The sequence below is a fragment of the Hypanus sabinus genome, chromosome 12 (assembly GCF_030144855.1).
Source record: "Hypanus sabinus isolate sHypSab1 chromosome 12, sHypSab1.hap1, whole genome shotgun sequence".
Classification (NCBI taxonomy): Eukaryota; Metazoa; Chordata; class Chondrichthyes; order Myliobatiformes; family Dasyatidae; genus Hypanus; species Hypanus sabinus.
In genome coordinates, this window is record NC_082717.1 from 78,333,847 (window position 1) to 78,356,944 (window position 23,098).

General features: G+C 37.2%; 1 protein-coding gene across 3 annotated transcripts in view; it reads left to right on the plus strand.

Annotated features, from left to right (window-relative positions):
- Window positions 1-23,098, plus strand: part of gpcpd1 (glycerophosphocholine phosphodiesterase 1) — a 63,545-nt gene that overhangs the window by 12,851 nt on the left and 27,596 nt on the right. For all 3 annotated transcript variants that reach the window (XM_059986260.1, XM_059986259.1, XM_059986261.1), the window contains 6 exons: window positions 4,287-4,377; window positions 5,332-5,416; window positions 7,589-7,664; window positions 12,009-12,050; window positions 16,232-16,355; window positions 21,389-21,626. In XM_059986260.1, coding sequence (XP_059842243.1) covers window positions 4,287-4,377; window positions 5,332-5,416; window positions 7,589-7,664; window positions 12,009-12,050; window positions 16,232-16,355; window positions 21,389-21,626 — 656 coding nt within the window. The remainder of the gene's footprint in view (window positions 1-4,286; window positions 4,378-5,331; window positions 5,417-7,588; window positions 7,665-12,008; window positions 12,051-16,231; window positions 16,356-21,388; window positions 21,627-23,098) is intronic.

Consider the following 23,098-nt stretch of genomic DNA (forward strand, 5'->3'; position numbering starts at 1 on the left):
TGTACTTGTTAATGTGAAATTTGAGACTTTACATTTACCTATTTTAATGTTTAATACTTATGTGGTTGAATTACTAAAATAATTCTCCAATTAAGTGTATGGTTGAAATATTTAATCTTTTATATTTTGAAAAGATATTGAATTATGATGTAAACTATTATGCTTGACTGAAGTTAATTGCATAAAGTAAGTGACTAAATGAATTATAACAATGCTAATATAGAGTCAATTGTTTGGATGTTGATAAACACAGGTGATTTGGCAGAGCTGGTAACCTTGAGCAACATGGACAAAATGGAGGAACTCAGCCAGTCTAGCAGCATCTGTAGAGGCGAATAAACAGTCTCTGTTTTGAGCTGAGGTCCTTTGTCAGTTCTCGTAAAAAAAGCCACAATAGGAAAGTGGGGAGGTGAGGAAAGAGCACAAGTAGGATTGGAATATGAGGTGTTGCTTCCCCATCCAGAGTTTGGCCTCATCATGGCAGTAGAGGAGGCCATGGGCAGACATCAGAAAGGAAATAAGGTAGTCATATTGAAATGGATAGCCACAGGAAGATCCTGCCTTTTGTGGTGGATAGGAAAGCGATCCCTCAATCTGCGATAGATTGCACTGATTGATAAAAGGCCGCACCAGGAGTACCTGACATTGTTAAAGTTTATTTGGATATGAACCATGACCAATTGAGAAAATGGAAATTTGTATTACGAATGCTGCTTTGGAAGGTGATATCAGAACATATGAGATGGACAGTTAATTGGGGAAGGTTACAAGAAATGGTTCATATTTCATATTGATGGCTTTTCATCAGAACAGGGAAAAAGTTACAAGATGCTATAATTTTCAAGCAAATATTTTGACATGGAATGACAGGTAGATGGAAATGAGAATGCAATGAAATCCTTGATGTAAGTATAGAGAATTTGGCTGTAAATTTTATTGGCTAGAAGTAGATCTTGGTCGGCAACATATAAAATGGAGATGGCTGGGAAGAGTTAGATCATCTGAGAGATGATGAAAGTAAGTCAGAAATTGGAGGAAATGTGAAATTTTCCAGTTCAACATAGAAGGAACTATGTTCCTTCTATGCCTTGAGGAGCATGAGAGAAATTCTGAGCAGAATTGAAGTAAAAGTTGAGTTCATTGTCATATGCAATGAAAAAGTAGCACAGGTGCATAACATTCAAAAGAAAGGCAAATTAAGCATAAATGTACAGATTCTTACAAGGAAGAACCTAATTAGAACAAGTTCATTTTAGTGTAAAGGGATCAAAGTGGTTAGTGTTGATAAACTAGTGAATAGGTTTTGCTGGTTGGTTCAAAAACTGATTAGTTGAAGAAAAATTGATGTTCTGAACCTTGTGTTGTGGAACTTGGGGCTTCTGCACCTCCTGTACAATGGTAGTTGGGAGAGGAAGGCATGACTGGGATGATGGATGTTATTGCTTTGAGGCAGGCCTCTGGTAGGTTCTACCAATAGTGGTGTACACTGCTGTCTGCAGCTTCTTGCATTGCTATGCATTCAAATTGCATTGCCACACCATGATGCAGACAGTCACAATCCTCTTAATCATACATATGCAGTTTGTTAGTGCATGACAAATTAAATTTCCTTAATCTCCTAAGGGAAAACTGGTCATCCTGTATGGTAGCATGAAGCATTTAAAACTGCTCACTCTCTCCACCACTATTTTTCCCCTTGTGTAGACAATTCGTGTCCACAACTCATTCCATTTCCCTGAAGTCAACAATCAGCTCTTTAGTTGTACTGACATTGAGTGCAAGGTTATTGTTGCGGCACCACTCAGCCAGGTGTTCTATCTCACTCCGGTATGCTGACTCACTGCTACTTGTGATTAGTCAGAAGTACTGGGCATGTGCAACTGAAAAGGTGACTTTGCTTGAAACCTTTTGGGCTCTTAGGGTAAAATCCTTTTATTTGGAAGGGTCAATGTGTAAGTAGAATGTGGAGCTGTGAAGGAAATTTGTGATGGGTGACCAAACAAAGGATTTTTGCACGTGTCGATTGTGTGAGTTGCACAGAAAAGTACTGCCCATCCAAAAGGCTTGATCTCAAGTACCACTTTTGGAAAGTATTACTTCAGTACACCATTGCTTTAGATGACAGTTTGTATCTTTTTATTTGTATGATGTTTAAGTTGAATGTAATACAACTTAAAAGTAATGAGGCTGTTTCCAGTATTTTCTAGAATGCACTGAGCTGTCATTCTAAAATGGGTTGAGTAAAGCACAATATCAGCTACTTGTTAAATTTGAATAACCTCTTTTGGGACCCCTATCTGTATAGAAGTAGAGATAGGGAGGACTGTACATGAGGTGGGGGGGATTTTGTTACTGATTAGAGGTGAAGTCACTGCTGCACATAAAGGGCATCTTGTAGCATTTGTCCAGTGAGACCATATGAGTAGAGTCAATGAATAAGAAATGTGTAGACACTATGCTAACCTGTTATGTATTATGACATTTATATAATATACACAGTACCATTTAATTAGGTACTTACTGTGTGCACAAAATGGCCACTGTGTATACTCTGATATATATCTACTACGTGTATATTCTGATACTGTATCTCTTCCACTTCAAGGTTTGTTATGTTATGTGTTCAGAGATGCTGTTCTGCGTATCGCTGATAAAGCGTGTTTATTTAAGTTAACTGTCGCCTTCCTGTCAGATTGAATCTGTCTGGCCATTCTGTTCTCACCTCTCTCAATGACAAGGATTTTTGATCCAGAGACCTGCTGCTCACTGGAATTTTTTTTGTTTATTGTGCCATTCTGATAACTTGAGAGCAGGGATTCCCAACCTGACCCCTTAATAGTATTGGTCCATGGCATAAAAAAAGGTTGGAAACCCCTGCTCTAGAGACTGTATGAAAATTCTAGGAGATCATCAGCTTCTGAAACACTCAACCCTGTGGCGACCCACTTCCTAGCGCACTCGAACCGGCTCACAAATAGTCAGCGTGCTGGCATTAAGACCAGTCCCAAAAGGGTGCCAGGTCTGCTTTGCCAACAAAGGGAAAAGCTCGCGCGGGACTGTGAGTACGAGCCCCCTACAGCATCCGCACGCGGGACAGGACTGTGAATACGTGCCTCCTACAGCATCCGCGCCCGGGGAAGGCGGGATCAGGGTGGCTTTAAAGTGAAGCCGCGAAGTTCGAATAAAATCTTCTTTAACTGCAGTTTATCGACTCCGTGTCGTTATTTTAGCGCTGCGTGTAGCACACCGCTACAGCCCATCCATTCTGGCACCAACAATCATTCCATTATCAACATCACTTAGATCACATTTCTTCCCCATTTATTTGTCTGGTCTGAGCAACAACTTGAACATACTTTTATGTGTTGTGATGTTGCCAGTTGATGGCTCGTTAGATATTTGCAGTAACAAGCTGGTATACCTAATAAAGTGGCCACTGAATGTCTGTGTGCGTAAATCTTTGGATGGAAATAAAAGTTGGTGCATTTTTGTATAACAAGGAAGGTTGCCAAAAGATATAGTAGGGATATAAGTTAGTTGAAAAAATTGCTCAGAGAAATTAGAACTAAAGTTTAATCTGGAAAAGGATGAGGTATTTTGGGAGGTCAAATGTGAGAGGGAAGTATACAGTAAATGGTGTGACCGTTCTGAGATTTGATGTACATAAGTGTCTTTAGCCAAGACTCCATAGATTCTTGAAAGTGGCAAAACAAGTGAATAATATGATAAAGAGGGCATACATACCTTGGTAGGATCATTGAGTATAAATGTCAGCAGCTTGTTTACACCTATGTAAAATTTTGGTTTGGCTACATTTAGAATGTTGTGTACTTTTCTGGATACCGTATTACAGGAAAGAAGTGACTGCTTTGGAGAAGATGCTGAAAAGGTTCACCAGGATGTTGTCTGGGTTGGTGTGTATCAGCTAATAGGGTTGTTTTTTCTGGAACATCAAAGGATTGATAGTGGGTAAAATTGTTAGATTGGCATCATGGTAGGTGCAGATATGGTGAGCTTAAGGACCTGTTCCTGTGCTGCACTTGTGTATTCTTACAATACAGGACTTTAAGTACTTATTTATGGATCATGTGCTTTCAATGTAGATCAGCTTTGGGGTACTATAGCAAAGGTTACTGTATGTCAATTAAGTGTAGTTAAAATTATTATTCAGATAATGCATTGGCACAATAATCTTGAGTTCTTGGACAACATTTGAAAATTTATAACTCTTATGCTGGTGATTTTTCATGTGCATGCCTTAAAGTTAATTTTTTTTGGTATTCTAGGAGAACTGTTGGCAGTATGTGGGAATTCAACTGCACTTGGCTGTTGGTCTTTTCAGAAAGCTGTGTTTCTCAAACTTGATCCAAATGATGAGTAAGTACAATGTTATTGGATGAAATGCTCGGATTTGTACAAGGCCATTCAGTTTCCCATTAGTTCTAATTCAATAAATATTTTATTTTTATTTTATATCTTCACTTATGTATAATTTTTTTTCTGAACATTATCATTGGCTGCCTGTTGGTTGCAGTATAAAAATATTTTCTAAATCAGCCTGTTAAAGCACAGTTTCTTGATGACCAAAGTAGATTATTACTAAATAAGATGTGGGTAATGTACTTCGAGCCATATATTTGGTTATCAGGGAGGATCATGATGAATACTCCAGATGAGTCTGAAAATTGTCCTCTGTGAAATGTTTGCAAACAACATTAAGCCATTGATTTTTGCCGAATGATTTATACCTGCTATTGATGTGGTTATTTTGCTTGATTGTTGTATTTTGTGGTTGACTTTGGGAGTATAATTGTATGCGGAACTTGATCTTAATTGTTGATGAAGTGACTTTGTTGTGCCTCATCTCCTAAGTGACAACGCAGTTATAATTTCAATAGAACTTCTCTTAAAAGACCATCATCATCCTTTCCTGTTCATTCAGACAGACCAAGTTTTTATTTAGTGTCTAGTTTTCTTACGTTGTGAAAAGCAAGGAACTGCAAGAAGCAGATTTTCCTCCTTGTATTTGTACTTTTTAAATATTCATTTTTAGGTATAATTGTTGGATCAGTTATCATGACAGAGTTTTGTTTGCTGAGACTTGCTACATTTGAAATCAGTTTTAAAGTTTCTTTCAGTTCTGTTTTTCCTGTCAACAATTTTTCAATGCATTTGCAGTTGTTCCTCTGGTGTAAAATGGGAGTTTCAAGGTGTTCTTCAGGCCAATCATTCATGTGATTTTTTTTTTAGGCCAGCCGTTTGATTTCTGAACTTGTTATTTGAAAATAAAAGTTATAGCATAATACTTTGTTTCCCATCACCCCACTCCAGCATTACATGGACTGCAGCAGTTGAACTTCCAAGAGCCACTCTTTTCCAGTATCGCTATTTCAAATGCTATTCCATTGAACCGAAGGTAAGATCCATTTTCCAAGCAATCCAAACTGGAATGCAATTTTCAAATTGTTTGAATATTTAATTACTCAGCCTCTGATTATTGCATAAGCAGTTATAGTGACTGGCTTAAATCAGGTATTTGAATTTTGCTGTCTGTCCCTACTGCTGTAAAATAGTTAAGGCTTTCTATAGCTGATTGAATCATTGATATTTTTATGCCCTAGTCTAACCATAATTTTTCAGAGGAAAAGGAGAAAAAATGGTATTTAGAAACTGATTTTTTTTAAACTTAAATGTTTCCTACTAAAATTTCTGGTACTTGAGTAGGGCTTGTTATCTCGAATAAACTCTTCTTGGCCTTCCAGCTGGGTACTGGTACAGGAAGCCTAAGAAGTGTTTATTCATTATATACCACAGGAAAGTGCTAGATTCTTTTGTGTATGTTATCTGTTATTTGATTATACCTTGGTGCTTTTGTGTGAACCTTGTGTCGGGCAATGATTTGGTTGTTGAAGTTTATAATTCTACTCTACTCTCTTGTTCCACTGGCAATTCTCTCTGTCACAGATTTTCTATGGCAAATCTACAGTATGCTCTTGTCCACTGTTGCTTCTCAACCTTCTGTACTGGGATCTTCGGTGCAGGATTATTATCAAATCATTTTGGTGAATAATGTGTAGCATCATCCTACTCGTCCTTCTCTGCAGCAGATTGGCTATTTTACATTCTTCTTACCATATGAATCCATTTGGATAAAATTGTTACTATTTTTGTTTCTGCTCACTTATTACATAAGCAGTTGTAGTAATTATAACTGACCACGCTTTTTAAAATTGACTTTAACAATTCACTTTTTTTTTTAAAGCTGTTGTGTGGTAATCAAAATATAAAAATCCACAAAAAGTGAATAAAAATTTAAACATTGAGGTTTTTCTGTCACTTGAAGGGTTGTGTCCTTCCAAACCTGGGTTGTAGTTGGAAAGTTATTTGAGGAATGCAAAGAGAAAGCACTGGCAATTACATTTTTCTTGATATTGGCAATGGTGGAATCATTTTAATTTGAATGAAAGGTGGCGGACTAGTGTTGTAAAGAGAAAGGTTTTTAATGGGTTTTTTTTGCGCAGTCAGCCTAGTCAGTTTCCATAATTAACACAAACTTGAAACAGTGCTTCGGGAAGGGCACACGGAAAGTTAAGACTTTTGATTTTATCTTATTTTGCTTTTCTTTTGCTCTCCAGGTGAGTGATGTACTAATCATTTTTGTCAGTACCTAGCATTGGCATTGACCACTACCAGGATTAGTGCAACAATACAGTTACTGTCAGTGCACTGCCCCTTCTTGCCCAATAACGTTTTTTTGCATCTACTTACGAAGTATGTTGTAAGTAAGTTCAGAAGTGGGGTTTGTTTACTGTCGGCTTTCGCACCTAAGAAAATGCTTATCAACAGCCTGACCTTTTGTTAATCTAGCTATTTATAAAAGAGATGGGCGGAATGGGTTTTGTAAGTCTCGGGATTCAGATTGATGTCGCAAAAGTGACAGGACAGTTTTCTAATCCATATGTGCCCTTGTTTTTTTTATTTGTAATTTGAAGACTTCATAGTCCTGGGTTTTTAGCATTTTTTTTTTATTTTATCAGTACTTTAAGGCATTTCTTCTATTAAAATATCACTCTTCAAATTACAATAACAGCTGCATTTTGTACTGTTTATTGTACATGCATGATTTAAGGGAAAAAGGTTCTTCATCAATAGCTGTACTAAGCAACTCCTGTAGACCTGATGGTCTGTTCCTGTGCATGCACCAGTGTTGCTGTTCTTTCAGCCAGCCTGTTGGAGGCTTATGTCTATAACCTGGCAAAAACATTGTCAACGTTTCTCCCCTCTGGAGAACCTAGAGGACCTGTGGCAGAAATGTTAAGATTGAAAGTCTAGAATAACTAATATCTGCATTTGTTAATTTTCTAATAGATTGTATTATGGTCATTCCAGTTTTTAGATTATTTTTTAATCTCAATATCTATTAACTTGGGCAGTCGTCATTGCATGAATAGTGCAGAATGAAAAAAAATGTAAATATTCTACCAGACGTGGTTTAAAAACTTGTATCTCTTGACCTCCAAACTTGAATTTTCTTCTAGTCCTTTTGTATTATTATAAAGGGCTTTAATCTTTTTATCACTTGACTCAGAACCCTGCTGATCTTCGGCAAGTGCTAGTCAACAAGTGGGAGACTCATCCTCATCCACGATCATTTATTCCGTCGGGTATGTCACTACAGTGAGTTTCTGTTATCTGCCGGATTGGCAATAGCAGGAGTACTTGTAATAAATTAAGCATTGGACAAATGTAATTTAATTCTTCAAATTTAAAGTATATTTTTAATGCAAGCCTTTGTCCCATATTTTAAATACTGTGCAAGTGTATCTGTCATGTTGAACAGAATATGTGATCCACAGCACTTCAAACTAACCTGCAAACCAGTACCCTACTCCTTTACCCATCAAACCTACATTTTCACACTCCTGTGTGACTCCCCTTGAAATCCACTTCCAGGATAATCTGAGCTTGTGTGGTAAACAAATTATCTTGAAATATGAGACAGAAATTTGTTTTGTGCCAGTAGATACTTTGTTAATTCTGTATTGCTTATGGTACTTCAGAGTATGAAATGAGGTTCTTGTGAAAGAACCCATTATATTAATCAGAATTTTAAGATCTTCGCATCCCACCAACTTCCCTTTGCGTAGTTTTCTTTGCATTGTTCTTACTGCCATGCTTGATATTGAGGTTGAGCTGCAACCTTCTTCAGATGTATGCTGTCTGCCTTGATATATTTTAACTTTTTCATGACAGTATAATTGCTACCTTCTTTAAAACTTTTTTATCTTCCCCTCCTACTATAAACTTAAAGAAAATCTTCCAAATTCCATTTACTATTCTTTGATTTGTAATCTGGAACTGGCCATATGAGAAATTGGAGGTGCAGCTCTGCTTCTAATTGCATTGAAGCATTTAAAAAGCTGTGTCGTGGTGCCAACCTATAATATTGGATTGAACTACTCTGACTCTGGGACTTGGACATTCTGGCGCTATGCCATTAGAATGTCAAAACCAAAGACCATATTAACTATTGACAAGAAAATATATATAAAGTACACATATTACACAGCAATTTATGCTTCTAAACACTAGCATAATTTTGATCTCAGTTCAAGATTTTTTTAGTTTTAAATTGGTGCTGCTCGATGTCAGTGTTTTGAATTAAATACAACAGTGCCATTTGCACTAATCTTGTATTTATGGCAATTATATTTGACATCATACATAATTCTACTTTTGCCAATTTGCCCACTCAGTACATTTATTTTGACAAATAATATCTTTTGCACATGATTTTGATTGTTAATTATTGTCAATTAGCGTCGCAAAATTCATTTCACATTGATTCTTCCCCCCCCCCCAAAATTTGGCGCAGTTATCTAATTTCTATTGATTTTGTACTCTGGATTTTCTGCTTCACCCTCTTGACACCTTAAGATGTGCACTGTGATTAGAAGAGCCACAATATTATCACACCTCAACCTTCCTTCCTCCCCTTCCCCTTGCACCTCCAAATCCAGCTGGATGACCTTGTAGGAAGCAGCTGATCTTCCCACAGCTGGGTGAATAGATTTGTTAAATTGTGTGGAAGCTGAGAAATGCATCATGCATAATATTGGTAGGCTTTCTACAAAACAGCATATTGCTGATTCAGTGTGCCATTTTACACTTCATTCATAATTAAGTTTTTATTAAGGTTTGGATTTTTAAATACAGACAAAGGAAGCAATTAAAACACCTAAGAGCTGTAAGGTTGAGAAGAATTAGATTGCATGTCACAGGTGAGTACAACAATTAGCAGGATGTCTAACTCCAAAACGGACCATCTGTACAAGACAACAAAACAGCAAATGCTAAAGAAAAGATTTTTTGAAGACGTGTTGAAATTATGCACAGTTCCCCTAAGATGTTACTGCTGTTTTTCAGACAATACCATCTCTGGGTGCTTCATGAATTTGTTGCCGTGGTTCCTATTTTTTTAGATTTCCTATTTTCTAGATTTCCTTAATTGTTTTAGTAAAGGTAACTATCTTTGAGCCTTGCCAGAGACCACTCAATTTGTGGGTCCATCTGACTACATTTTATGTATGATGTCAGCGTTCTTGTGGCTCAGTACTTGCCCTTTGATTTAAATATTTGCAGCTCAAGTGACATGCTATTGTCATTGCTGAAACACAGTTTAAGATGAGGCTTTCCCCTTGAATACTATCTTTCCTGTTGTTGTAATGTTCATAAGTCTAGAATTCCAGGTTTCTGATGCTAATGAAGAAACAGAATTGAGCACAATCTTTTTTGTTCTACATCTATTAATTGCTTGATTTCAACTGGATCACAGTTAAGGTGAGCCAGGGAAAATTGTGTCAGTGGAGAATTCAAAGTTGTAGATGTTTTTCTTTGGAAAAAGATGCTGATTTGTTTTTAAGTAAATGTCGGAGGATGTAGTATATTACATATTAGGCATTTGTAAAGTAGTTAATGTACTACAATGTCACTTTTAGTCTATTACTTCTACTGTAAAAACATTTTCATAAGAATAGTACTTGGAATGCAGAGGCAGAGAACTGTTAACAATTGTTTGTATAAGACATTTTTGTTTCTTGATGAAACTTAAAAGATCACAATTTTGATTTGTATATTGAGGTTTCCTAACTGTTCATGTCTTTGCTATAAACCCATAAGGAAATTTATAAATACAATGTGAAAACACTGAAGGTCTTGGATCCAGGTCTTGGCCATCTCAAAACGCAAAACAAAATCAAGCGGTCTAGCAAAGTACCAACCTTTACATCCCTTTCAGTCCAGTACTGGGCCATCATGTTCTGTCACACATTAACAGACCAGCAGATCTAAGAGGAGTCCTTGATCTGAAATGGCAACTCTGCTTTTTTACTCACCTGGTGTTGTTTTACTTTTTGAGGGTTTCCAGCACTTTGTTTTATTTTGTGTGTGCTTATTTCAAGTTTGTGCTTTGCGTTGCACGAATCTCTTCACAGGCATTTGAAGCAGGCCTCTAAACTATATTTCCATTCCTTTCTCCCTCTTGGTTTTTATCTAGCTTGCTTTTATAACAATTTCCTGCATACCTTGACTGCTTCCTATAGTGACAAGTTTGATGCCTAAGAAATTCTCTGAAATTGCTGTTGCTTTGTGCAATATTTGCCCCTTACCAAGCAGTGTGCTAGGAAATTGAAACATGAGCTTCCTGGGGTTAAGTTGGTTTAAAGTATGCATGATTATCATAATGGTATATTTGAGTTTGTTTTAGACTTTGCCCTAGTGTGTTATTTAAAAATGCTACCTAGTGTAACCTGCACAATAATTTATGTGCAAAGTAGTGGTCAGTTAGCCTCAATCCAGCTAACCCTAATCCACGATTCTGTATCAATCATTGCCATTTAACAGTGAGTGATCTTAACAGTTGCAGTTTCAATTTTTGGCTATCTTAACCAATATTAATAAGCATTTGTATGGGCATCAGAGTATTTTGGTAAGGAAGTGCATTTTATGCACTTAAATTTATTTCGAAGGAAGAACAAAAGCTTCCATCTTGGAGAGTATTGTAAATAGATTGCACGCTATATGGAATTATAAGTGAGCCAAATGTGTGAGGGTACTGTGCATCTAGTGTGCCTTTGGGCTTAAATGGCTGGGAATGACTTCCATTCTTGATCCAGGGCCTGTGTTAATTCTTAAAGCAATGTGCATATCTGGAATTTTCTTATAAGCCATATTAATGTAATTATGCAACTAAGCAGTAACTGAAGGTATACTCAGTGATTTGATAAGGTTCATTCCATCTTAATTGGCTATTGACTTCCTGGTTAGTTAAGTGAAATTCTTTTCATTTATAACTGCTCAGAATTTTATAAATTCTTTATTGCCTGATTTGTGCATTAATTCATATTCCCCATTGTGGTGATATTTACCCACTCTAACTAATTTGAGAAATTTCTGATCTGTATTCCCATTCTTGTAATAAATATAATTTCATATCAATAGGGCGGGTCTGTTTTCGGTGCTTTGTGTGTGCCCTTATTTGTCCTGGATTCTTCTGATACTGTCGGAACTTTTGTTTCAATTTATGGTTATTATTAATTGCTGTGTTGCTCTACAATCCTTGCCTTTCTGAAACATCACTAATTCACACTGAAGTCATTGTCTCAAGCTTTCACCATGGCTGTTTGGGTTCTGGATAATAAAGTTACTAAAAATGTTTAATTTAAAATTTTTACAAATTTTGTTTGCGTTTTCAAGACCTGGATGTGACCTTCAGTGCTCAGTATGCTATTCAGAGGAAGGGTATTTGAATGACTTGCTTTTTGTTGATAAGTATATGGTTAAAATGCTTCGGTATTAAGTACTTTTTTTTAAAAAAAGTAAGTGTATTCTAGTCTGGGGAAAAATGTTTAAATTAATTGCCCATGCAGTATTGCAACTAGGAAGTTTTGAACTGGAACTTACATCATCTGCAACAATTATTGACTTCTCCCAATGCTTACTTTTTCTAGAAGAGGAATGCATTTTGGATGATGGATATTTTGGGATACATGGTAAGTATAAGAATTGATTTTATATTCAGTATATTTAACATGTTTAAAAATAAGTCTACAGTGTCTATAAAAAGTATTACTTAACCCCTCCCCCCACCAGAAGTTTTCATGTTTTGTTGTTTTACAACATTGAATCACAGTGGATTTAATTTGGCTTTTTTGACACTTTTTCAACAGCAAAATATTTTTTATGTTAAAAGTGCTGTAGATCAACTCCAAATATAAAACACAAAATAATTGATTGCATTAGTACTTTATGCCACTACTTAATAGGACACACCAAATCATCACTCATGCGGCTAATTGGTTGTAGAAGTCACATAATTAAATGAAGGATTTGTATATGGAGACCTGTGTGCAGTCAAGGTGTTTCTATTGATTACTCCCAGGTTAGTTTGCAGGATGAGTCTGGTAAAGAAGTTAAATGCAGTGTTGGCATTTATTTCAAGGGGAATAGAATATAAAAGCAAGGAGATAATGCTGAGCTTTTATAAGACACTAATCAGGCTGCACTTGTATTGTCAACAGTGTTTGGCTCTGTATCTCAGAACAGATGTGTTGTCATTGGAGAGAGACCAGAGGAGGTTCACAGGATGATTCTTGGATTGGAGGGATTAACTCAAAACAGCATTTGGCAGCTTTAGGCTTGTACTTACTGGAATGTAGAAGAATGTTGGGGAAGGGGTCTCATTGAAGCCTATCAAATGTTGAAAGGACTACATAGGGTGGATGTTGACTGGATGTTTCCTACAGTAGGGGTATCCAGAACTTGGGGGGTGGGGTGCACAACCTCAAAATTGAGGGGTGACCCTTTAGAACAGAGGTAAGGAGGAATTTTTTTTTAACCAGAGTGTAGTAAGCCTGTGGAATGCTCTGTGGAGGCCAAGTCCATGGGTATATTTAAGGTGGAAGTTGATTGTTTCCTGATCGGTCTGGGCATCAGAGGATATGGCGAGAAGGCATTTGTTTGGGGTTGAGTAAAATCTAGGGTCAGCCATGATGGATTGGTGGTGCAGACTGGATGGGCTGAATGGCCTAATTCTGCACCTATATCTTATGGTTTTATAATTGTCGTAAAAATACGTCTGTATCTGGAAGGTCTAACTGCTGTTGAGTCAGTATCCTAGCAAAAACTGCACTGTAAAGTCAAAAGAGCACTCCAACCAACTCCATGGAAAGGTTATTGAAAAGCACAAGTCAGGATATGGATACAAGAAAATCTCACGTTACTAACTGTCCCTTTGAGTACAGTTAAGTTAATCATCAAGAACTGGAAAGAATATCGCACAGCTATATATTTGCCTAGAGCAGGCTGTCCTCAAAAACTGAGCGTGCAAGCAGGGGTCTAGTTAGGGAGGCCACAAAGATACCTATGACAGCTCTGAAGGAATTGCAAGCTTCAGTGGCGAAGATGGCAGAGACTGTGCATACAGCAACTGTTGCCCAGGTGCTTCTCCAGTTGCAGCTTTGTGGGAGAGTGGCAAAGAGAAAGCTATTATTGAAAAAAATTAAAAGAAATCTCAACTACAGTTTGCCAGAAGGCATATGGGAGACTCTGAAATCAGCTGGAAGTAGGTTCTGTGGTCTGATGAATCCAAATTTGAGCATTATGTCCATCAGACTAAATGCAATGTTTGGCGTATCCCTACTGTGAAGCATAGTGGTGGCTGCATCATGCTGTGGGGATGCTTCACAGCAGCAAGCCTTGGCAGGCTCATGAAGGTAGGTTTGTAAAGAAGAATGGGGAAAATTGCAGTGTCCGGATGTGCAAAGCTGATAGGGACCTATTCATGCGCTCAAGCCTGTAATTGTTGCCAAAGGTACATCTTCTAAATACTAACTTGAGGGGATGAATACTTATGCAATTAACTATTTTGTGCTTTATATTTGTTGAGATGTTTTCACTTTAACATAAGAGTCTTTTTCTGTTGACCAGTCTCAAATTAAATCCTCTATGATTCAATGTTGTAAAACAATAAAACGTGTAAGCCTCCAGGGAGGGGTGGTGAATACTTGTTATAGGCACTGCACATTGATTGAATGATTTTAATATGAAATGCTGTTGCTTTTAGTTGGGCAGAAAGTACTTTTACACTTTTAATTCTACCATCTGCTAACATAAGGGCGTGCAGTCATTATAATCAGGATAACAGGTAGTGAGAAGCTTCTTGGAGTCAGTTTCAAAAAAAGATTCTCAGACATACTGGAGAAATCAAGAAACCTGAAAGCAAGAAATCTAATATTACATGTAATATTTGAATTGTATCTTATTAGAGACTTCAGAATTATGGAAAATTAAGGAGGGAAGGATGAAGTGTTGATAAATTACTTTAAACATTGAAGATTTTTAAGTCCTGAGGTTTTTAGTCCAATTAGAATGTTTAGATTAATATCCCAGTTCAAAGTAAATTTAGTATCGAAGTACATATCTGTCACCGTATAAAGTGGACACAATAAGTCTAGAGTAGAATAATAACAATAACAGTACCAATGAAAGACTGCACCAACGTGGGTGTTTAACCACTGTGCAAGAGACAGCAAATTGTGCAGATGCAAAAAGAAAGAAAAGGTATTAATAAATAAGCGATAAATATTGAGAACATGAGATGAGGAGTCCTTGAAATTTGGTGTGTAGGTTGTGGGAACACTTCAAAGGGGGCAGTGAAGTTAGCCCCTTTGGTTCAAGAGCATGATGGTTGAGGGGTATTTCACTGAGGCTGTTGGTATAAATCTTGAGCCTCTTGTACCTTCTTCATAATGGCTGCAGCAAAAAGAGAGTATGAGTCTGGTGATGGATGCTGCTTTACTGAAAAAAGCTTTGTGTAGATGTGCTTATTGGAGGGGAGGGCTTTGCCTGTGATGGATTGGGATATCATCTACTTTTTGTAGGATATTCTGTTCATGGGCATCGGTATTTCCATTCCAGGCCAGTCAATATACCCTTCACTACACATCTATAGAAGTTTGTTAAAGTTTTAGATAACATGCCAAATCTTCACAGATTCCTAAGGAAGTAAAAGCGTTTCTGTTCTTTCTTCCTAATTGCACATGTGCTGTGTCCAGAACAGGCCCTCCAAAAATAATACGACAGAGGAATTTAGTTTAAAGCTAGAACTTGTATGATGCTGTGTACTGTCACTAATGGAATAGTTAATAACTTTGAAATTAGATTAAGGAATATACTGTATGCTTACAACTTTCTGATCTGCAGGGTATTGTCACATGTCATTCAGTGTATTTTTGTATCTTGTATTGTGGAATTTACCTTCAGTGCCCTCAGCAATTCATTGACACAGACAAGATGAAGTCCTTGTCTTCTACAGAGAATGATATTTTGGTCCAAACAATTCCCTCATTGACAGATAACACTAGTAAAACAAGGGCATTAGAAGAATGTTAAGCTGTATTTTTACTTTGTAAATGTACAGTGTAAATCAAAAAAAGTCCAAATTTTATTTTAACAAATGTTTATGAAGAAACGTGAGAAATTTATGTCATTGATCCTTTTGATAGTTTCCTCTGACATCTGATAAATTATCTTGGTTCTTTTTACTAAAAACACTTAGCTTGCTTAACAGCCTTTGAAGCACATTCTCAATGTGTTTCATAGTCCCCTGACCAAAATGGTATTAGAAACTTATTTTTTGACACATTCACCCATTTCCCTCAACTACCTCCTCTCACTTTCTCAGGGTTAATTATTTCTTTCTATTATAGGCCACATTGATTCATGTATTTCATGTTCTCCCAAACAAGTTTGAATGCATAATATCCATGCAATCGTTTCCTCACTAAGCTAGTGTGGGTAATTTAATTTGTTATGCTTTTGCCTCAATTTGGTCATAAATATAATCATCCACTTGGACTGAACATGCTCCCTTTTGAAATGGAAGTGTATTTTGTTTGATTCCTTTGTCTTCCCATTTCACTAGTCCCATCTTGAATGCACAATCTATCTTGAAACCATTATAAATTTCAAATACACAATTGCCTGTACAGTATTTGTTTATTCAGTAATCACTGGTGACACATACCTTATTAATTACATGCCTCAACCAGAATGTTAACTGAAATTCCACAAGCATGGATAGTCTCGGTTGTGGCTTATTTCGCAGTGTTAGTATTTTTTAATGTTTGAGAATTTTATTTAAAGAAGCACATGATGACTTGATTTATTTCAGGTGGCGTTGAAAAATTGGAATCTGGGTGGTTGACATGTCAAAGTGAAATTCGCTTGAGGTTGCACTATTCTGAAAAACCTCCAGTTTCTATAACCAAGAAGAAGTTCAAAAAATCAGGATTTAGGTAAACCATTTCTTTTTAACTAATGTTTTTAAATGAGACTGCTAAATCTGCATTTGATTGAGAGTTGTTACCAGCTGTATGTTATGCAGCCAATTTCACCGTACTGAACAAAATTAATGTTCCACTGGTTGAGCCCAGAGCGGAAAAAATATAGTTAGTGTTCCTGACTTCACATCACAATTGGATAAAGTCATATTCGTTTACGGAAATGGGGTTCTGTGGTGCAAAGGAACTTCAGAGTCCTCATGCAGGATTCCCTAAAAGCTGACTTGCAGGTTGATTCGGTAGTAAGGTAAATGCAATGTTAACATTCATTTTGAGAGGATTAGAATGTAAAAGCAAAGATGTAATGTTGAAGCTATATAAGGCAGTTTTGGGTCCTTTGTCTAAGAAAGGATGTGCTGGCATTGGAGAGGGTCCAATGGAAATTCTGGAGAATGATCCTTGGAATGAAACAGTTGGAGTATGAGGTGCACTTGATGATTCTGGGCCTGCACTCACTGGAGTTTTGAAGAATGGGGGGGGGGGGGGAGAGATCTAATTAAAATGCAATGAATATTGAAAGGCCAAGTGGGGTGGACATGGGGAGGATGTTTCCTATAGCGGGGGAGTCTAGGATCAGAGGATGCAGCCCCGGAATAGAAGAATATCCTTTTAGAACAGAGCTGAGGTGAAATTTCTTTAGCCAGAGTGTGGTGAATTTGTGGAATTTATATTGTGGAAGCAAGATATTGGGTGTACTTAAAGTGGAGATTGAAGGTTCTTGATTGATTAAGGTTCCAAAGTTCACAGGGAGAAGGCAGGAGAATGGAATTGAGAGGGATAATAAATCACACACGAGGAAATCTGCAGATGCTGGAAATTCAAACAACACACACAAAATGCTGGTGGAACACAGCAAGCCAGGCAGCATCTATAAGGAGAAGCACTGTCGACATTGTTGTTGGGATAATAAATCAGCCATGATTGAATGGCAGAGTAGACTTGATGGGCCGAATGGCCTAATTCTGCTCCTATGTCTTGTGGGCTTATCCAATGAGCTATTTCAAAGTTGCTGTCAGTACTGTTTCGAAAGACCACTACTCTGGGGTGGCGTGATAGCGTAGTGCCTGACAGTACAAGCAATCCAGGTTCAGTTCCCACCATTGCTTGTTCATTCTCTCAGTTACTGTGTGGATGCCCTCCCACAGTCCAAGTATCATGAATTGGCCTATGATTAAGCTAGGACTAAATCGGGGGTTGCTAGGCAGTACGGCTTGAAGGGCCCACTCCATGTTTGATCTTAATCAAATAAAATGGTGTGGCATTGTCTGAAGGAAGGTTGTTGGTCTAGTTCATGGAAATGGTAGTATTACTAACTGATCTACTTCCATAAGAAGACAGTTTATTATTAATTAACTTCTGACAGAGTTAGTTTTGCAATTATCAGAATTGATATCTTAAGTAATAATTTTTAAACTAACCTTTCAACATGGAGAAGCCTTTTAATTAGAAAAGCAGTAAAATTCAAATTACTAGAATGACTTTGCGTAGCATCGCGGAAAGTGGTCATTCAGCCTATTATGTTCATGCTAACTCTTCACCAGAGCAAACCTCTAGTTCCTTTCATGTCTATGCACCACTGGCCCTTTATTTGCTGCTTACAAACTAATCAATTTTTCTTTTCAACATACTTTCAGTTCTTGAATTAATTTCTTTGTGTTACTCTTAGTGTACTTTTTATTTTCTATTTTATTTTACCCTTTCCATCAGTGAGGACAACCTGCTGCTATCTATTTTGTCTAGACTGGTATTACCCTCATTGACTATATCCAGTTCCTCATCTTTTTAAAAAAAAAATCTATAGAATTAAACATCTTTCACCCTTATCAAATCTGTTGTGGATTTCCTCAGTTCCTTATTTCTGTCCAGGTACCTATTAATCCTGTCACATCTCAATGTTTTAAAGCTTCTTTGAGATTTAACTGACTGGCCTCCTTGTTACATTGTTTTTTTGATCATTGGAGCTATATTTGCTTTTCTACAATTTTGTGGCAATTCTGTAATAGGGTGTATCGGAAGCAACGTAAGTGCAAGTTGTCATTTGAAAGTGAATGTTTATACTTTAGGAGTTTTCATTGGTTGACATGAAATGCATTTAATGCATTTTCATCTTGAATCAACAATACTTGGATAATGGCAGAACAAACAAATCACAATATAGTTTGCCTGCTCAACCATAAATAAAACTCATTGAAGTGTCAACATAAGAAACGTTTTAACAGATGAAAATTGGAGTACCATTCAGTTTGACATACTTGATTAAGGTAAAATTATGTTGTTTGCCTGTGATTATTGGAAAGTGGGTAGTGTCAACTAAATTGAATGTAATTCTGATGAGATTTGAACACTTAGACCAGAATGAATTGGATTTCCAAATTTTCGGCTTGTTTTTTTTTTAGGGGAATAGAGGTATAGGTGTCAACCTGTTGAAGATTATGGGACTAACAGGAACGATATGAAAAATCATCTGACTTGATTTATAGAGCAGATTTGAGGGATGGATTGATTTAAGTCTATAGAACTCCAAGCATGGTACCAGATGGTAATAGAAAACTCTTCATTCGAATTTGTGAACAAAAGATGTTATGAAAACATCTTTGTGTAATTTGTCACTTGACAGAACATACATGTAGCATACTTGGATTAAGATGGTGACTGGGCTTTGATCTCCAAACCTTTCTCTTATTAAACTTCTGTAGCATTAATATTTAATTTATGAGGTTTTTTTCAATGAAAGTAATAAGCTATGACTATCAAGCTAGCACAATTAATTGTGTGAGTGCATTTCAAGTTTTATGGTCTTGTTAGTGAATTTGTTGTTGAGCATAAAAACACATTTGTTATTCAGAGGATAAAACTGTGGTGACCCACTTTCCAGCGCACTCGAACTAGCTCACAAAATGGCGCGCGCCGGCAGAGAGGCCGGCCCCAAAAAGGGCGTCAGGCCTTCTTCACCAGCAAGGGGAAAAGCCCGCGCACGGGAAGGGACTGTGAATACGTGCCCCCTACAGCATTTCAGCCCGGGGAGTGCGGAAACAGGAAGCCTTAAAAGCAAGGCCGCAAAGTTTGAATAAATCTTACGCAACTGCAACTCACCATCTGCATGTCGTTATTCCAGCGCTGTGTGTTGCGCACTGCTACAAAACACTATTTGGAAGAATATTTTAAACATTGCTTTCTATTATGCCAAATTTTAGGACTGGAATTCCTCCTCGGCGTGCTTTGTAACAAGTGGTTTGCAAAATGTATTTGGGTGGGTTTGGTGAAATGTCACTGACTAGATAATTTTAGATGAGCTTTTTTCTGAAGAAAAGTGTATTTGAAAGGGAAATGGTGCTGCTTTCTCAAATTTTCTAATGCACATCAAATAGAAATGGAGGGTTAAATTACAAAATGCTGCATAGATACTTAATTTGTATAAATTATAATTTGTATAATTTGAGCATGTGAGTTTGTTTCAACAGAATATCTTTGTACTTGGCTATTCATGTTAACAAGTATTCAGAATAAAAGTAGCATGAAGATGAGTACTGTTAAACTCCAGGAGGGTGGAAACTAATGACAGAGAAAAAGGTGGAGCAGTTGTCATGCAAGTATATGCAAATCATAATGAGATTGTCAGCAGGAACAAGATGGCTAGGTCAGTGCTTGGGATTACAATGTTGTGGCCATATGGAGACTTAGCTGTCACAAGGATGTGAATGGCTGCTAAATGTTTCAGGATTTAGATTTTTCCAAAAGGAACATGGAGGAAGGTAAGAGGTGGGGTAGTGGCATTGCTAATCAGATTCAGTATCCCAGCTTCTGAAATGGAAGGGGTTATTCTGGAGGGATTGTTTACTGTGTGGGTGGAGGTCAGAAACGGGAAGGAAGCGTTCGCTCTATTGGGGCTATTCTATTAATCTCTTCTTTCCCCCCCACCCCCACACCAACCTCCAATAGCAACAGACACCCAAGGAACAGATGGGGAGGCAAATTTTGGAAAGGGTCAAAAATAACAGGTTTATTGTCAAGGATGACTTCAACTTCCCTAATATTGATTTAGTACCTCCCTAGTACAAAAGATTTAAATTCTAGTTAGACCACACTTGGAGTATTGTTCAATTCTAGCCTCCTCCTCAAAGGAACAAAGGGAAGCTTTAGAGAGGGTGCAGAGGAGGTTTACTGGGATGATGCCTGGATGAGAAAGCATGTCTTATGAGGGATAGGTTCAGTGTGCTAGGGCATTTCTCTCTGGAGAGGAGGATGATGAGAGGTGTACAGAATTATTCAAGGCATAGATAGAGTTGACAGAAACTTTTTCTCCAGGGCAGAAATGCTATTTCAAGGGGTTATAACATTTAAGTTGTTAGGACGAAAGAATAAGGGGATTGCAGAGCCAGGATTTTTGCACTGTAATAGATGGGCACAAAATGCTGCCAAGAATGTTGGTGGAGGCAGATGTATGAGGAACATTTAATAGACTCTTAAGCAGATGGATGAAATAAAAATGAAGGGCTATGTGGGAAGGAAGAGTTGGGTTGATCCTGGAGTAGATTAAAGGATCAGCACATTATCATGGGCTGAAGGACCTATACTGTTCTATATTCTAATGTATTAATTTACCAAATACAATTTCCAAGCAGAGATGTATTCCAAAACCAGGTTCCTTTCTTTCCCAGTGGTTGCCTAGCATTGTACAAGAGTTAATGTTATGCAATTGAATTATTACTGAAGCATTTTTTCATTATTATTCCCCAAACAATTACTTTATGTAATTGAGTCAACCTACTGTTGGAAGTTCTGTAGAAAAGATAATGATTTATGAAATTTTAAAATGCTAACAATTACTTAAATTGTCTGATTTGCCTGACTTTGGACACTGGTATATGGAGGTTAATTTTTCTTTTTTAAATTATCCTTCAAATCAAATGTAAAATGAGTTTCCGAAATGAAGCTTATGTTGAGTGAAGACTCGTGACGTTTTTTAACAATGACTATTTTGTACTAAGGGTAAAGTTGACATTAGAGGGATTTGAAGAAGAGGATGAAGATGATGACAAGCCGGTGACTCCCTTGGCTGAAAAAATTGCTCCTACTTTAGAAATTACTTTAATCAGTAACAATGGATACAAGTCACGTCACTCACAGCCAGAATGTGGATATGCTTTGGAACCTGGACAGTGGACTGAATACAGCATTCAAACTATGGAGCCAGATAACTTAGAGCTGATTTTTGACTTCTTTGAGGTTTGATTTTTTTTTCCCTTTTCTTTTGAAGCATTTTTTTTAAGTTTCTGATTATTGGCTTGATTTGTAGTGCTTGGGTAGAAGCAAAGGTTTCATTGTAACATCTCTAATTTGGAATATTTATTATTTTATGTGGAAAGACACTTTAGAAACTGTAATGGATAGAAATTAGAAATTGACTAATCAAGTTCAAGTTTAATTGTTATTCAAACATGCATGATTAGAGCCAGATGAAACATCAGACCTCTGGGACCAAGGTGCAAAACACAATGCCAAGTCATATACAGCACAAGGCACATATCACACTTATAAGATAGCAGTAAATACATGGTCACACAATAAGAAATACAATATAACCCAAGTCCCTGAGTATCATGTCCTATATATAGAGTGATGGTGCATGGCTATTGTTGGCAAGAACAAGCCCACATCAATCTGCAGACTAACGCATTCCAGCTTGTCTTCCACCAAGCACACATTGGAGGGCTGCACCAATAGGAGGGACCAGCATGAGGCTAGTCTGTGCTACAAAGGCCACACAGCTCACCTGCCTTTGGTCTCACCATTAAACCAGTGAACCAGACTTGCAGTAGTCTACATTACCACTGTTCAACAGGGTCTTGAAATTACAAGTAAAATTTACAAGATGATCACTTGATGTTAGATTGCATCCCATCTTTGCACATTAATTCCAAACCCTTTCTGTAGCTCATCTGTTGCTGGGGCAGACCTGCAATTCTTGAAGTTTTTAACATCCAGCTGTGTCTTGAGATTGTAAAAGACAGTTTTTTTTAAAGTCAATGACACCCGTGGTTGAACCCAGAGAGGTGACTGTGTCTGAGTGCACAAGCATCTTATCGCTAATGTTTCTTTAGCTTCTGCTCCACATAATAATGGGCTAACCCTCATCTCTTTTTGATGTAAGAATGTTGGAATTTATTTTTCAGTTTGATGTTTTTTTTGGTCTTTGTATCTAATACAGCTTGTTACAGTATTTCTATTGTTTCGATGCCTGAAGAAGTTTTCTTGTTTGCTGCCAATTTTTAATGTCCGATTAAAACTCAGTCTGAAGGAAAAAATATTTAATACTGCCTTTTGAAAATTAGAACTTAATTTGTTGCTGAAAGCAATGCACTATGTTAAATTCTAAAGATAATGTAGGAGTAACTGCTTTTAACATCAAAGCTCTATTTAAGTTGTGTTTTTTAAAAAAAGATACTCTTGGAGAAACTGTAGGGAATGGTTTAAGTTATGTAAGGGAAGATTGGTTGTGATTCATTTTAGTCCCAGTATATTGATGGTCACTTCCAGCTGCTCCAATAATATCTTCTCTCCATCAAAAGATGGGGGTGTTTATTGCTGATATGCAACCCAGGATAATGCAGGTTATTTTGATGTGACAAAGATTCATACACCATGAAGACAGACCATTTGACTGCTCACTTCCATGTAAAGCAGTGATACAGCAGGTG